Genomic DNA, 14,773 nt, shown 5'->3' with positions numbered 1-14,773 from the left:
GCTGGAGAGCTGTGGGGGTCCTGGGGGACCTTGGGGAGCTCTGAGGGCCCTGGGGGGCGATGGGGAGCTCTGAGGGTGCTGGGGGGGTCCTGAGGGTCCTGGGGGGCAATGGGGAGCTCTGGGGGTGCTGGGGGGCCTTGGGTGACCCTGGAGATCTCTGAGGATGCTGGGGGGCATGGGGTGTTGGGGAGCTCTGAGGGTCCTGGGGGGGATCCTGAGGCGCTGGGCGAAATGGCAAGCTCTGAGAGTGCTCGGGGGGCCCTGGAGAACTCTTGGGGTGCCGGGGGTCAATGGGGTGCTGGGGCGATGGGAGCTCTGAGTGTGCTGGGGGGCCCCTGAGAGGGTTCTGAGGGGCCCTGGGGGGCAATGGGGACCTCTGAGGATGGTGGGGGGCCTTGGGGTGCTGGGGGCACCATGAGGTGCTGGGGGTGATGGAGGGCCCTGAGGGTGCTGGGGGGCAATGGGTGGGCTCTGAGGGTGCTGGGACCTCCACGCTGCTGGAGGACCCTGGGGTGCTGGATGGTCCTGGGGGTGTGGGGTGCCCTGGGGGTGCCCTGGAGCACCCTGTGGTGAGGGAGGGCTGGGGGTTGTGCTGGGGGGCTGCAGTCCCCAGGGGTGCCGAGGGTCCCTGGGGCCAGCTTGCCCCGGCTCAGTTGATCTGCTCCTCTTCCCAGGTGGAGGTGGGGATGGCGCTGTAGGGATCCACGATGAGCTTGGCGCACCGCACCATCATGGCCAGGAGGAAGAGGCACATGAGCACCACGAAGGCCATGGCGAAGCCCTTGTCCACATCGACTGCCGGCGGCACCGTGGCGTTCTCCATGCGGGTGGCCCTCAGGTGCCCGGCCCCAAGCGCCCGGCTGCCCGGGGCATCCCTGTGGGGCAGAGACGGGTGAGATACACAGGGGCTGAGAGGAAGCACTGGCGGGTGTGAAAAGTTATCTAAAATGGGGAAATCGTGGCTTTGAGACCCCCTCTGCTCCTTGTCGTGGCTGTTGGTTGCAGCTTGGGGGACACCCAGTGTCTTCCCATCCTTGTCCCAGGCTCCCTCACCACAGGAATCTTCATTGTCTCACCCTGCCATCCCTTCCAGCTTCCCTTCCCTGCCCAGCCTCTTCATTTCCCAGGAAAAAGCACATTAAAATAACCTTATTAAATAGTTGTTTGTTTGTTTTTTTTCACAGGACGCACCGGGGCTTGGCTGACCCCCAGCGAAAGGGACGCTGGCTGGGCTTGGAAGCAGGAGAGGAGGAAACACCGCGGGTGAGCAAACAGGGGTGGAGAAGGCGGGGGTTTCTCCTTGCTGAAGAGAAACATTTGTGGCAGCGGGCGGATAATTAGATTTATAGGAGGTTGGAGAAGAGGTGGAGGCTTGTTGAGTGGCGCCAGGACAGCCACGTGGACGGAGCTGTGTGGATATAGACGTACGCCTATATTTATATATATTTATTTATTTTGAATGTGTTTATAAAGCTAACATGCTCCAGGATCGGATCATCCTAATTATGCCAAGGGCGGCAGATAAATCGCCAGGACCAAATCCTGCAGCGCCCAGAGATTGCGGGAAGCCCCCGGCTCCGAGCCCCGTCCCGTGTGCGCCCACGGGGGCAGCTCCTTACCTCCCTGCGGACGGACGGACGGACGGACGGACGGACGCTGTGCCCCTCTCCCTGCCCTGCTGTCCCTGGCTCGGCTGTGGGTGCCTGCCCTGTCACCGGGGCTTCATGAATACTGCAGGAATGCGTCGGCGTCGCCTTTCAGACGCACCCAGTAACGGGGAGAAACAATCCAGCGGATTAAATTCTCACCCGCTATTTCCAGCACCCCCTTCGGGGTCACTTTGCGGGGGCCACGGGGCGATTTGGGGAGCAGCGAGGAGGATTTATCCCCAAAATGCAGTGGAAACCAGGTTCCCCCCAGCATGTGAGGTTATGTACAGCTGGTCCTTGGCTCATTTTGCACCAAACCCGGGAAAATTCTCTGAAACCACAACGCTTTGGGCTTTGAACTGAGCCGCCTGTTTGGCTCTTGCGAAACAACCTCGCAACAAGCCCTGAAAGAGGTTAAACACCCCAGAAATGCCCCTGCTCCCTCGTGTTTCTTTATTCCCCCCCCCCCAAGAGGAAAAAGGCTCATTTTGAGACTGAGGATTATTTTACGGTGAAGCTTTGCCACCCTTTTGAGTGTCCCCGTGCACTCGAACGTGCAGGTTGGTTTTTCCAGTGATTTATTTTTGCCAAAGGCTGAGTTTAAGGGTCCTGCTGGTGCTGAGCGGGGAAGACAGGGGGATAAGGGGGACATTCCATGTGGGGTTCGCCTGTCCCGGGATGCAGAGATGGCCCAGTCTCAACCCACACCGGGATCGTGAGGTGGCCAGGGCTGAGACCTGCCACCCCCATTTGCCCTAATTCACGCTTTACTGGTGCCCCCCCCGGACCTAATCCTGCCCCAAAGCCCCATTCCAGTCCCAATTCCTGCCCAAATCCCAGTCACAGACTGAATCCCAACCCCAATCCCAGTCTCAATGTTAATCCCAGTTTGAACTTTAATCCCAGTTCCAGTCCCCCCACCCTGACTCGATCCCAGTCCCAACTCTAATCCCAGTCTCAACCCTGATCCCAATCCCTGCCACAACCCTAATGCCAGTCCCAAATCCCAGTTCCAGTCCCTGCCCTGACTCGATCCCAGTCTCAACCCTAATCCCAGTCTCAACCCTGATCCCAATCCCTGCCACAACCCTAATGCCAGTCCCAAATCCCAGTTCCAGTCCCTGCCCTGACTCGATCCCAGTCCCAACTCTAATCCCAGTTCCAGTCTCAACCCTAATCCCAGTCCCAATCCCAGTCTGAACTTTAATCCTAGTCCCGATCCCACTCTCAAACATTAATCCCAGTCCCAATTCTAGTTGGAACCTTAACTCCAGTCCCAATCCCAGCCCCAACCCCTGTCTGAACCTAAATCCCAGTCCCACCCGTAATTCCCATCCCAGTCCCAGCCCCACTCCTAACTCCAGTCCCAATCCCAGCAGATTTCCTGCCCTCCGACCAAAAAACCCCAACGCGTGACGTCACGCATCCCGGCCTTTCGCGCGTCCCGCCCCACACACCCCCGCCGTAGCCACGCCCCCTCGCAGCCACGCCCCCTCCTGGATAGTGGGCGGGGCATAGCCGCGTTCACCCTACCCTGCTGCCTGTGCCGTAGGGCGCCCTCGCCCCGCCCCTCGCCCGCAGCTGAACCAATAGAAGCGTTGCGTCTCGCTCCCGCCCCGCCTCTCACGAGGAGCAGGTTAGGCTGCGCGGCAGCGCAGAGGGTTTTCCTGTGCCGCCATCTTGGCAGCGGCGCTGAGGAGGGAGGCGGGGGGCGGCCGCCTGCCCGCTCCGGCCATGGCAGCCACCGCCGCCAACCCGGGTGAGCCGGGGCCGGACGGGCTGCGGGGGGCACGGCGGGGTGTCTGTCCTGCGGGAGTCCTGGGGAGGCGGAGGGGGGTCGGGCCTGGAGCGTCCCGGGGGCCTGAGGGGGCCCGGGGCTGGGCGGGGGGCGCTGAGGGGGCGGCAGCGCTGGGTGGAGGGAGGCCCGGCCGGAGCTGCTGGCCGTGCCGTTAGCTGGGGCTGGGCCGGGGGAGGAGGCCCAGGCCGGGTTGTGGGGGTGTGGGGTGGGTGGGAGATGTCAGCCGGGGCTGGAGGCTCGGTCGGGGGAGGAGGTTTGGGGGAGACAGGGAGGTTCTCTGGGGGTTGGGCCGGGTCAGGAGCGGCCTGTGGAGGGTGGGATGGGGTGGGGGATACCCCTGAGAAGAAATGAGGGAGTCAGGGTGGGGAAGGGGCGCTGAGGGACCAGCTTTGGGGCGCTCCGGGAGGGCTTGGAGCGGCGGTGTGGTTGTCAGGCGGCAGAAACTTTTCCAGGAGGTACTTGGTGGAGTGGGAGGGAATTTTGGGCAGAAGGTGAGCCGGCGGTGGAGGAGGAAATGGTGTGAAGGAAGAGATTCGTCCTCATCTCTGCTCCCTGAATTTCAGTGTGTGGTGTGGGCCCCGGTGTGCCCGGTGCTGGGGCTGGTTTCCATCATCACCCTCCCGGGAGGCAGCGAGCGCTGCTGGGGCTCGCTGGCATTTGCCATCCTTAATGCCTAATCTTGGTTTTAGACCCCCTTTTTTTTTTTTGCTGTGTGTTTTCTTAATTAGCAACAGGCAAAACCTGATGCTCTGTTGTGAAAAGGATTCTTACAAATCTCCTCTCCACCTTTTTTTTTTTTTTTTTTTTTAAACTGCTGAGCTGAATAGCTGGTGCATAACCAAGGGTGTGAGTGCCTGTCAGCAGAGAGCAGAATATTCTTTCAAGTTTTCGTCTCTCGGGTGGATAGCCAAAGGGTGACTCCCCGTTTGGAGGAAGCTGAAAGTTGGTGATATCTGATGCTCGCTGAATAAAATTGAATCTTTTGGGCTTTATCAGACTTCTGGCTAAATTGCTCTGAAATTGGTCTTTATCTGGAATAATCAGTGTCTGCTAAATTGTGATGAATTTACAACGAGGTGACTGAAATCAGAATTTGAGCTTCTGTGTTTTTTTAGTTGGTTTTTTTTTTTTATATATTTTGGCTTGTGGTTTCTGACTGTTCTTGCTTGTGGCTTGAGGCTGGCGAGGTCTTGGGTCGTGTGACATGTTCAGGTTTATCGAGTACTGTTCGATGTAACTTCTAAAGGATTTTTCTTTTTTCATTCTAACAACATAGGAAGCTTTTGTGGCTTTAAATATTGAGAAAACATGTTGGGTCACTTGTCTGTGGTGATTCTGAGGCAAGAGTGTAGAACTGGTGTCTGGAAATACATGGTTGTGGTTTCACATAATGATCTGAAATTCTTCAGCAATCAGAAGTGAGAAATGGCATGTTAGGGGAAAAAAAAAAACAAACCCTGATTCAGCTTAGCAAAAACATATCTGAAATGGAAACTGTCGAAGTTGTGATCCTGTCCTGCAGCAAAATACGCTTTTGGCTCACAGCAGCATCCCATGAAACAGTGAGATTATTCCAAGTAGTAAAATCTTAGTCGTGTGTGGTGGTGTGGGCTTCATCAGGAAGTTCACATCTTCTTCTGCCAGCATGGCGTGAGATTAAGGTTTTGCAGTTTGGCAGACAAAGGATGCGCAGCTAAATGTAAAGCGAAAAAAAAATGCTGTTGCTTGGGGTAAGAACGGAAGAATGTATGTTATAGGCCAGCTCGGGAAGAATCCAGTGAATAAGAAAGGAAGACACTCGGAACACACTAACAATTTAAAGCCACTAAGTGTTTATCTGAGTGTAGTCTTTGGAGTTGCATGAGATTTTGCATAATAGGAAAGTTTTAAACAAATTTGCGAGGAAAAGAGACAGAACTTTCAACATGTGTGTTTAATATTTCTGTCAATGGGCTGACTGACTGACCAATGTTAGCTTCGCTCTTTTAAACTGAGGACAAAAATACTTACAGTCTGCATAAGCATTGCATATATAGAGATTATTAGTAAAATAAGTTAGTTGTGAAAATTGTTCTTTAGAAGCTGGGTCCTCTTTCTTTTCTTTTTTTTTTTTTTGATGTTGAAAAATGGGCTGCAGGGCTCCAGTGAATACTGGATAATGTCCCCAAATATGCTGAATGTCACCGCAGCTTGAGCAGGCCATGGCCAAAGATGGGAAAACTGACCACAAAAATAAGTTGGAGCTCCTTTGTGTGTTTGTACTTACTGGAAAAAGAAGTTGGAACTTATTTGAAGTGTTCAAACTGCAGCTTGTGTTCAGTGTCGTGCCATCCTGGGCCTTCTGTCCTCCTCCAAAATGCTCCACGGACAAAGGAGGTCACCTGGGAAACCTGGGAGAGGGGTGGATAAAGCACTTCTCTGTTTTCAGATAAACTAATTGAGAAATAAATCTGCAAAACCTTTCTGCTCCCTCATCTTTCTGAGGGTGAGGTGAGCCACCGCACAGTTTAGTGGTCTTATTTAACTGAAAAAGACTTAAGTTGTGAAGAGTGCTAGATTGAAAGCTTTCAGTTGTGCCCGTTTAAGCAAGTTTTAGGTTGTTAAAATCTCCTGGTTAGGAGTGAAAAGGGAATAGTATCACTAACCGGGAGAAAATAGGAGGGATTAAAAAAAGTGGCTTGCCTTGCTTGCATTACTGTACAGGTTTTAATATTAACTTGGATTATTAGGACACTTAGTGCTGGCTGGATGAGTATATGATTGATCAGCTTCACTTCAAACATTTACTTTCATGATTGCATGATTTCAGACACTTGACAATGGAAAATGCATTCTTTTCTATGGTTTTTGAGTTCATTTCTGTAATGCTTCTTGGAGGTGGTTCCCATGGGGATGAAAACACCAAGCTGGCATTACATGAGAAGTTCAAACAACCTAAAAAAACCCCCATCTAGTTAAAAAAATAAACGTTTTTAAGGTACTAGAGACACCGAAGCCTTGCAGTTGTGAGCGGAATGTGAGTGTTGGTTTAAGTAGTACATTGGTTTATCGTAGCAGCTGTTATCTGCTCCCGACCTCCATGGCTTTTTGGGGAGCTCGCTAGTGGTTAAGTTTGAACTAAAATGTGCCGGCTGATGCCGAGCCTGGTGAACAACCATATGGTGAAACTCTGCAGCAGGAACCACCGCTTCTGCTGTGCTTTGTACGGGGCTTGGCTGTAGTAGGCCAAGTGGTACAATAAAAATGCATTTAAGAGCTACGGCAGGCCCATCTCGTAAATCAGAGTTTTGAATATTTTCTGTGACTTTGTTTCTGAAGCTTTTTCACTGTTGAGATGCCAGTAGTTGCGACAGAGCCCTTCCCAGGAGAGCTGGGCGGGAAGTCTGGCGCTCGAGATGACATTCCCGTAGCGATCTTCCAGCCTATTCTATTCTGGGTCGAACTGCTGGCTGAATTGTGGTTGTGCTTGCGGATTTATAGTCAGTTACAAAGGAGGATCTGTCACTTCTCTGCGCTGCCCCTGCTTATGTCTTCTGCCCTTAATTAGATTTAACACACGGTAAAGGCAAGCGGGGATTGATGCTGGAACAGGGACCGAACAAAGGTATCGCTTGTTGCAGCGGTGACTCTACGAAACCCACCCTGCTCTTGGAGAAAGATTGACTGGGACTTTTGGTGACACATCTGATTTTTGAAGAAGGTTGTTTCATAAGTGATAACATACCAGGCTTTCTTAGAATCGGTTGACTCCGTTAGCTGGGTCTTTGGCTCTGGTTGCCTCTTGACTACTCGCATCTTCCTCTTTACGCTTGGAGCCGGTGGCTTTCAAGTGCAGCTGTGGAGGGATTTCTGGAAGTGACTGTTCTTCTCACGATGAGCCTCTGTGCCTGGGACTTTACTGAGTACGCGTGTGCTTGAGAGACCCTCGCCATCACCCGCTCTTGTGTGCGGAGTCTTCGGAGCTTGCATTGATAGATTGCGTTCCATCAACTCCACGCTGACCTCAGCGTAAAATTGCTGTACGGCTTGTCTTTGGATTAGGGAAAAATGGGGATTGTGAAAGGAAACATCTAGTGCCCTAGAAATTATGGAGGGTGAACAAGATATAACTATTCCCTTCCCATCTGCCTGCCCCATGCTCTCCTGATTTTGCGGGTGAGGATGTGGTGCAGAGGCCAATGGGTCATGTGAAAGAGTATATAACTATTTTGATGCTCTCCTTCAGTATGCAGAACAAATTATTACCCATTTACCATACCAAATTTCAAGATATTTTATTTTCTTCCACTTGTGAAAGGGCATATTGTACCACAAGAGCAGATGTTTCCGAGTAGAAGCTGAAGCACGAGGTAAAGCGGTTTCAGTGTGATATCCGAGTCCATGCCATAGGCTCCTTAGAAATAGTGAAGACTCAGATGAGGCCTTTAAAAACAAACAAAGACGCCCTCCCTCCCCCTCAACCCTATTTAAAAGTTGATTTGCAGAGGAACAGCACAGTGTCACTTCCTTCCCCTGCCCGAGAGCGGAAATTCCTCTCTCCTTAATAAAATGATTATCTGCCGTGCTCCAGAAACTTTATTTCTGTTCAGCCCGTGGTGTTTAAATACATGTGTTGAAAAGCCGCAGGCTCCTTGGGAAAAGGAATAAACCTTCTGACCTGGTTTACTTGCACTCGGGACTGTGTTCCACTAAGCAGAGACCTTTGATGTCAGCCCGTTCTGCACCTCGGGACTTCGCTTAGAAATAAGGGAAGGAGCACAGAGGTGTCCAAACGGTCCACACTCTGGTGCAGAGGAGATGGGGAAGGTCTGTGGTCCCAGCGAGGAGGATGGAGTGTGAGGAAGGCCAACCTCCGTTTATTTTAAGTGCATCACATCAGCTGACTTCACTTTATCATGCAGGGACCGATTTCCTGGCAGAGACCTTATGTATTCACATGCTGAAAACCACTAACCTCAAATAATCGTCTGTCTTTTAAAAATATCTATGTTTCCATACCTTATACTTTGGTCTCAGTTTTTTTTGGAAACTTCAGAGAAGTCCTTGTGTTTTGTTGTTGTAGTTAGTGTTGAAATTGGGTGTGTTTGCTCGTGCTGTTGTTTGGGACTGTTGTTGTTGGCCCCTTTGATGGCTGAGCTCCGGGCTGGATGCTTATTCCATATTTTAGTCACTCCTGGGAAATACTATGGACTGGTGAGGAAGAAACTTCTTCAGCAATGCCAGCTGCTCCGAGGAAAACAAATCAGCAATACCCTTGTGGGCTTGGCTGAGCTAAGATTTGACGATATCTCAGCTTAAGCCCCGATTTGTTGCCGTATTTGTTAAACCTGACTTCAGTTCTTTGCTTTATCCCACCAATTCCGGCAGCATTTCACACGTAAGCACCTCTCGGCGTGGGTGTACTGCTTTGCTGTGGTTTGGGAACCCCAGCAATAGGCTTTTTTTGTGTGTGTTGGTTTTGGTTTTTTGGCCCCTTCCGCTTTGATAAAGCAGAAGCGGGTTTTCTACCTTCAAGGCGCTCTGTGCAGCTCGGCCTGCAAAGATTGCAGTGGAGGTTCTCTGGCTGGAGCGACTGTTTTGGTTGCAGTCTGGCAGTTGGTTAGCAGCAAACTTAAAAAACCACAACCATTAAAATGAGTACAAAGCTGTTTTTTTTGAGAAACATGAAAAAATGCCTTTTAACTTTTTTTAAAAACCCCGGTGCTGGTGCAGATCAGACTGTGTTACGGTAGAAGGGCGTTGAAGGCAGCTCTTGTGGCAACGTTACGACATGGTTTCAGCTTAAGCCGTGCTGAGCAAGCTTTGAACAACGGCAGAGCCTGTGATGTGTGCGCCTTAAGAGCTGGGATTAGGGAAAAGCCCCACTTGAGGATCGAAGAAGTAAAGCTCAGTGTCTGCTGTCAAACACCGCTTTCAACTGTAGTGTCTCGGCATGCAGGGAAGGAGAAGTCCCTGCTCATGTTGGTCGGAGCTGGGAGCTGCTGGTGAAGTGATTGGGAAGGAGAAGGGGCACCCATGCTGCAGGACATTGGGAGCCCGGCCGGGGAAGAGGTTCGGTCTGTGTGCGGTTGCGTGGAGCTCGGGCGCTTTGCTTTCGTTGTGGAAAAACCCCATAATGCGTAACAGGCTTGGGCCTGTCATCCAATTTGTGAGGGCAGCGCGTTCACTTAGACACTTTTTTCTTTCCCATACACCAAAAGGGGCTTATTTTCCACGTCTTGAAGTAGGCTTTTGATTTTCTCAAATGTCGTATCTACGTGGAACCTCCTGTAGAAGCAGTACTGCAGTATTGGGTGGCGTGATCTCTGAAGGCGTACCAATTACACACTTCTTGAGAGCATTACCTGCCTGCTTCATCTTTTAAAAAGCATGGATTAGCATTCCTGCTGCTTATGCCACTTTTCTACATGTAAAATACAAGGTTTTTTAGCTCCAAGCAAGACTGCCATCGTGCTTAATGGAAGTAGTGTCATTTTGGGGAGGAACTGATGTTACTCTGCGTGTGCCCGGTCGCGGAGGAGGGTAGGCAGAGACTGGTAATCATGCCTGTGGTGCCCACAGGTCAGCATAGCCGAAGAATAGAAATGACTCTCTGAAAGATTGTGGTTTTCAAGGTGCCTTACAAGCATCTTGGTTAATTCTTTGTCTCTTAGATTGGGAAATAAACCCTCTTCAAGAGGCGGCGTTAGTGTTATTAGGCAAACTCGCAACTCTTCTCCTCCCCCTCTGCATATGAGAATGGGTTCAGCCCCTACCCGCGATCGCATCAGACTCCTCCTCTGTCTAAAAAGGAGACCACATCTTTTAGTTTAGCGATCTAAGCTTTTAGCTTATGAAAACAGCATGTGCTCAAAGCTTGCAATGGGCCCTTAGTGCAGGCTTTGGAGAAAGCAGTAGATGAAAGGACTAGAAACGCACATTGCACAAAATCTATCCATATCAGATGCTGAAATGCAATGGCTTTTAATGGGAGCTGTATGTGGAGAATACTCCACCCTCTGAACTAGAGGGGGATTTGACGTCAACGCTGGTTTATTTTCTTTTTTTTTTTTTCCACTCTCCTGTTTAGAAATGGCATCAGATGTTTCCTCGCTGGGTGCAGCCGTCAGCTCCGGGAACCCTGGACAGGGTGCGCAAGCTGGAGGAGCCATCGTTCAGAGAGCCAACAAGAGGCGTCCCGGGTGAGTGTGTGCTCAGGGGCTGAGCGGCTTTTGCTTTTCTTAGGGAGGTGCGTGTGTGAAGTGTATTTTTGAGGAAGCATTTCTCTCTTGGAAGAGTGGTCAGGCTTGTGATGAGGAAACTTGTCTGCTTCGAAGCAAAGGAGAGTTGCCTGGTTCCTTCAGATGTGCTGTACGCAGTCCTTTTACTTCGTAGTGCTATGTTTTATGCCAGTCACAGCCGCTAAAGCCACGTTCTGCATTACATATGAAAGGAGGGGATTAAACAGTTGAGTTGTACCTCGCAGAAGAGGGTTGCTCACGAAGGATTGCGAGGGAAAGAGGAGTCACTGAAGCAGTGAGACCAGCCAGTTCTCTCCAAGAGAGGTAGAAGAGCAGAGAATGTGAATGTTGGGGCCTTACTCAAACCTCTGCAACTGCCCCCTCTGGGAGAGGGTGGGGGGAAGCCACAATGTGCTTGTGGTAAGCTTTTTGTTTGCTAAAAATGCCTTTGCAAATTAAAAGGATATTGAGTGGCTGCTTTAAAATTCCTGGCACAAGAAGTTCCCTCTTAATTTTCAAGCTAATTAAAATCTCTCCCTGCCCTCCCCCAGTCACTCCAACTCTTTCCTTCACCTCCGTTTGCTGGTGCTCCTGCTCCCTGCAGCTCCTCCCACGCTGTCTGCTACTTGTTCCTCGCACTTCATTTACAAGCACGCACGCTGCCGTGCTGCAGCTACATGCCAGTTTTCTAGTCCGAAAGGAAGTGCAGCGAAAAGCTTTTCCTCGGTCCTCCCACGTACACTTGTTAGAAATGTTTTTTTGACCCTGTTACAGCAAACACAGTGACGCTGTCTGCTGTTGAACTAAGGACGTTAACTATGGGGGTCACCAGACTGAACTTTAACTCTTGAAGTGTTTTGCCCTCCTTTGTTGTTTTAAATGCAACTGATGCAAGCTTTTGAGCTGGGGGTGCTCCGTTTGTAGGCTGTTGATCAGTCCCTTGGGCAGAGAGGAGCAGTTGTGGCAGCCTGTTGGGTTCAGATCGCTGCTAGGAGGTCTGGAGCAGTTGGAACGGGAGGTTGTGATGCAGTGGGCGCGCCAAGCGGGCTGTCTCTCTTTTGAACTGTTTCCTTGCTCTGTTTCTGACAGACATGTAAAGGAAGCCCCTTTCTAAACTTTGTGGGTTGTTTCACAATAGCACTTGGGATTAATTAAATCTTCCTTTCGGGAATCATCTGCATCCATGTAGGGACAGACGGAAAAGCAACCTGTAAAGGAGAAACTGCTTGGTTAATAATTACCTTCTTGCTTATATTTTTCAGGCTTGATTTTGATGATGATGGAGAAGGGAACAGTAAATTCCTCAGGTGAGGGAGAACATCGCATCCAGAAGTTCCCGTTGTGTGGTCTCGGTGTGTCTGTGTGTTTCCCCCAGAGCAGGCGCTTGCTGCTCCTGTGGCTTTTCCTCTCCAGCAGCGCAGAGGGGAGCGGGGGGAGCCTGAAGTAGGCAGTTGCTCCACTTCCTTAAACTCTCCCCTTTCTCCTAGTCAGCAGTATTCCTCCATCTTTGCAACCGATGCCAAAGGAGAGCTGCTGTGCACATGGGGACTGTGAGTCTGGAGAAGGAGCTGTGGTGGGAGGGGATCCCATTCCTGCTTTGGATGCAGGCTCCATCTCGAGTCTCCCTGGAAGGCTCCATAGCTAGACGAGGCCAGCTGAAGAACAGAGCCTTGCGAGCCCCGGGTTGAAGTGGGGTTGCAAAACTCCGTGGTGATGTTGCTGTGTTCGATATCACCGTCTCAAAAGATTAAATAGTTTCTGCGAATGCTTCCAGCGATGGCGGGTCGCTCCAGCGCAGCGCTGTAGGAGCGCTGCTGTTGGCCAAGCCCTCTGGGTTTTGTAGAGAAGGATCTTCTGCCAAATGGCTTATCGGCACAACAGCGAGATGCTGAGCTTTTGTTAGTGCCTCAGACACGTGTTACTTAATTCTCATCTGTTGTGAGGATGCTTCACTCACAGAGGCATCCTTACTCCCGAGGAGTTGGCGAGGCTGCAAGTGTCTCCTCTCATGATCCATATGGAACGCAGAAGAGTTGGAAGATCTCATGTCATTTATTTGTAGTTGCACTACACGGTTTAGGACTGGACAACTAATGATAGCGCAAGGCCATATGTTACAGGCTTTAAAGATGACTGCGGAGTGGCTTTGGGATGATAATGGTCCTGATGAACATAGGCTTTACCTACTGAAAGCCTTTGGATGAGGGTCTTGATTTGGGCTAACTGTATCTTCAAAGTGCAATTTAACTTATTTCTTTGTGATTGTGCTTAAATTTACTGAGTGTAATGCCACTGTCCTTGATATAAACGTGATGTGGAAAACATCATCAAAGTGATAAAAATAATTACGCTGTAGTCTTTAACTAGATAAATGAAGAGTATGGTTCTGGATTGCCTGTGCACAGTAGGGTTTGCCTTTCTAACACCAGCTCTTTTTTGTGTGATTTATTAAACCTTGTTCTTCTCTCGGGTGTCTTTGGGCAAGAAGTAAGTGTAAACACTTTAAGAACTCTTCTTCCTCTCCCCCTTCTCCTAGATGCGATGATGACCCGATGCCAAATGATAAAGAGAGGTTTGCCAGGTAAGAATCTGCTGTGATGCAGTTTTTGAAGCTTTTGGTGCCAAACCACCTTAACGCAAGAGAGATCCTGCAGCACCCCTCTAACTAGCCGTTAGGTTTTCTGCTTTTGAAGGAAGGTGCACCAAAGGATCCAGACATTTTCCTTGATGTTTTTATGGGCCAGTTCATTATGAAATTACGTTCTTCTTTTTCGACATCTCTTTCAGCTGTTGCCTTGGACTCTCCTTCTTTTCTCCTGCTCAAGAAACTTGCAGAGACAAGTTTCGTGCTTAGTTCAAGTTTGACTTGAACAGGGTTTCCCGGCAAATGTTGTGGTTTGTGTGTTTTGTGGGGGAGCTGGGCAGAAGCTTTCTCTAGAAATGGGGATTTCCTGGAGATCAGGGTGTACAGTAACATTATAGGCAACGTTTTGGCTCTGATTGTCTACTTGTTGGTGTCTGAGAGTAGCTCCGTACCATCTAGTACTGGGACTGACCTCAGGGTATTTTTACAGCTTTCTGAAGGCCGTGGAACTCAATTTAAATATTTCATGGGTTTATTTTGTGTTGATGTGTAAGTTTTTGCCAAAGTGAAGTTCTCTTGCATGTATTCCCAGTGCTCTAAATTCCAGAGTGTCCTCTCAGCGCAAAGGCACATCATGCTATGTCTTGCTAAGAGATAAAATGAGCCAATACAGAGTAATGGCCAAGACAGTCTGCTTAGCGCCTTGTCTTAAGGAGGGGTCTGACTTTAGAAATTCCTGAAATTGGAGTTAAAATTGAAGTGATGGAAGACACCGGGGAAAGGACTGCCCAGCCTGTTGTGTCAAGGAGCCTGAGGCTCAGCAGGGCAGATCCCATCGCAGGGTGAGCCAGGGCTGATGTTGGGTGCAGGGGCCTTTCCCTCTGATCTCATTGAGGTTGTGCCCCGAAACTAGAAATAAAGACTTTGCAAAATGTCTATTCTGTAATATTTCAGCCGGAGCTATAAACCTGTGTCAGAGTCTCAATGCAGAGCGGCAAAAAAATGGCAAAGCCAAAACCATCAGGTCACCGTCATGCTGTTGCCTGCCAAAGGGCTCGCAGGGCGTCTGAGCTGGGGTTCTCCAGCTTCTTAAGTGCTTTGGCTTATTCCAAAACCAAGCCCATTAGAAATGTGTTTGCCAGCCCTCACTGAATGTTCCCTAGGGCAAGGCGTAAGCTCTGGGAACATTAGGTATAGCAGACCCTAATAATACACTTAAGTGCTAAGATAATGCAAAATACCAAAAAAAGCACATGCTGTAGGCAAGCACTGCGGTGCTGAACAACTTCTGGCCCTTAAAGTTAAAAATTCTGCTACCTAACTGTGCAGTGCCAGAGCTAGAGTGGGATCTGGGCTCCCTGTGACCCTGTTGTAGTGTGGCCTTTGGTCACCCTGGTTAATACACACACGGTGGGTGAGGAGGGAACAGAGAAAGAAACAAAACAACTGCATGTCACTTCTGAACTGCGGAGGGCCAGAGCCTGTTTCTGGTGGGGCGTCAGCAGTTCCTGCGCACGTTAAT

General features: G+C 50.2%; 2 protein-coding genes across 6 annotated transcripts in view; one reads left to right on the top strand and one right to left on the bottom strand.

Annotated features, from left to right (window-relative positions):
- Window positions 1–88: 88 nt before the first annotated feature.
- CTXND2 (cortexin domain containing 2) lies at window positions 89–2,080 on the bottom strand. The gene is made up of 2 exons (XM_063357421.1): window positions 1,620–2,080; window positions 89–875 (listed from the first exon to the last, which is right to left on the bottom strand). Exon 2 carries the CDS (start codon window positions 821–823, stop codon window positions 650–652), a length of 174 nt encoding a protein of 57 aa, XP_063213491.1. The 5' UTR covers window positions 824–875; window positions 1,620–2,080; the 3' UTR covers window positions 89–649.
- Window positions 2,081–3,275: 1,195 nt separating this feature from the next.
- The window catches only part of ARNT (aryl hydrocarbon receptor nuclear translocator), a 28,115-nt gene continuing 16,617 nt past the window's right edge, over window positions 3,276–14,773 (top strand). For all 5 annotated transcript variants that reach the window (XM_063357351.1, XM_063357349.1, XM_063357350.1 and 2 more), the window contains exons 1-4: window positions 3,276–3,408; window positions 10,517–10,628; window positions 11,930–11,974; window positions 13,204–13,248. In XM_063357351.1, the coding sequence (XP_063213421.1) occupies window positions 3,384–3,408; window positions 10,517–10,628; window positions 11,930–11,974; window positions 13,204–13,248 (227 nt within the window). In that variant the 5' untranslated portion in view covers window positions 3,276–3,383. The remainder of the gene's footprint in view (window positions 3,409–10,516; window positions 10,629–11,929; window positions 11,975–13,203; window positions 13,249–14,773) is intronic.

The sequence above is a fragment of the Chroicocephalus ridibundus genome, chromosome 21, assembly GCF_963924245.1.
Source record: "Chroicocephalus ridibundus chromosome 21, bChrRid1.1, whole genome shotgun sequence".
In the NCBI taxonomy this organism is placed as follows: domain Eukaryota; kingdom Metazoa; phylum Chordata; class Aves; order Charadriiformes; family Laridae; genus Chroicocephalus; species Chroicocephalus ridibundus.
Note: the sequence above shows the minus strand (reverse complement) of the source record. Positions and strands in the feature narration are given on the sequence as shown.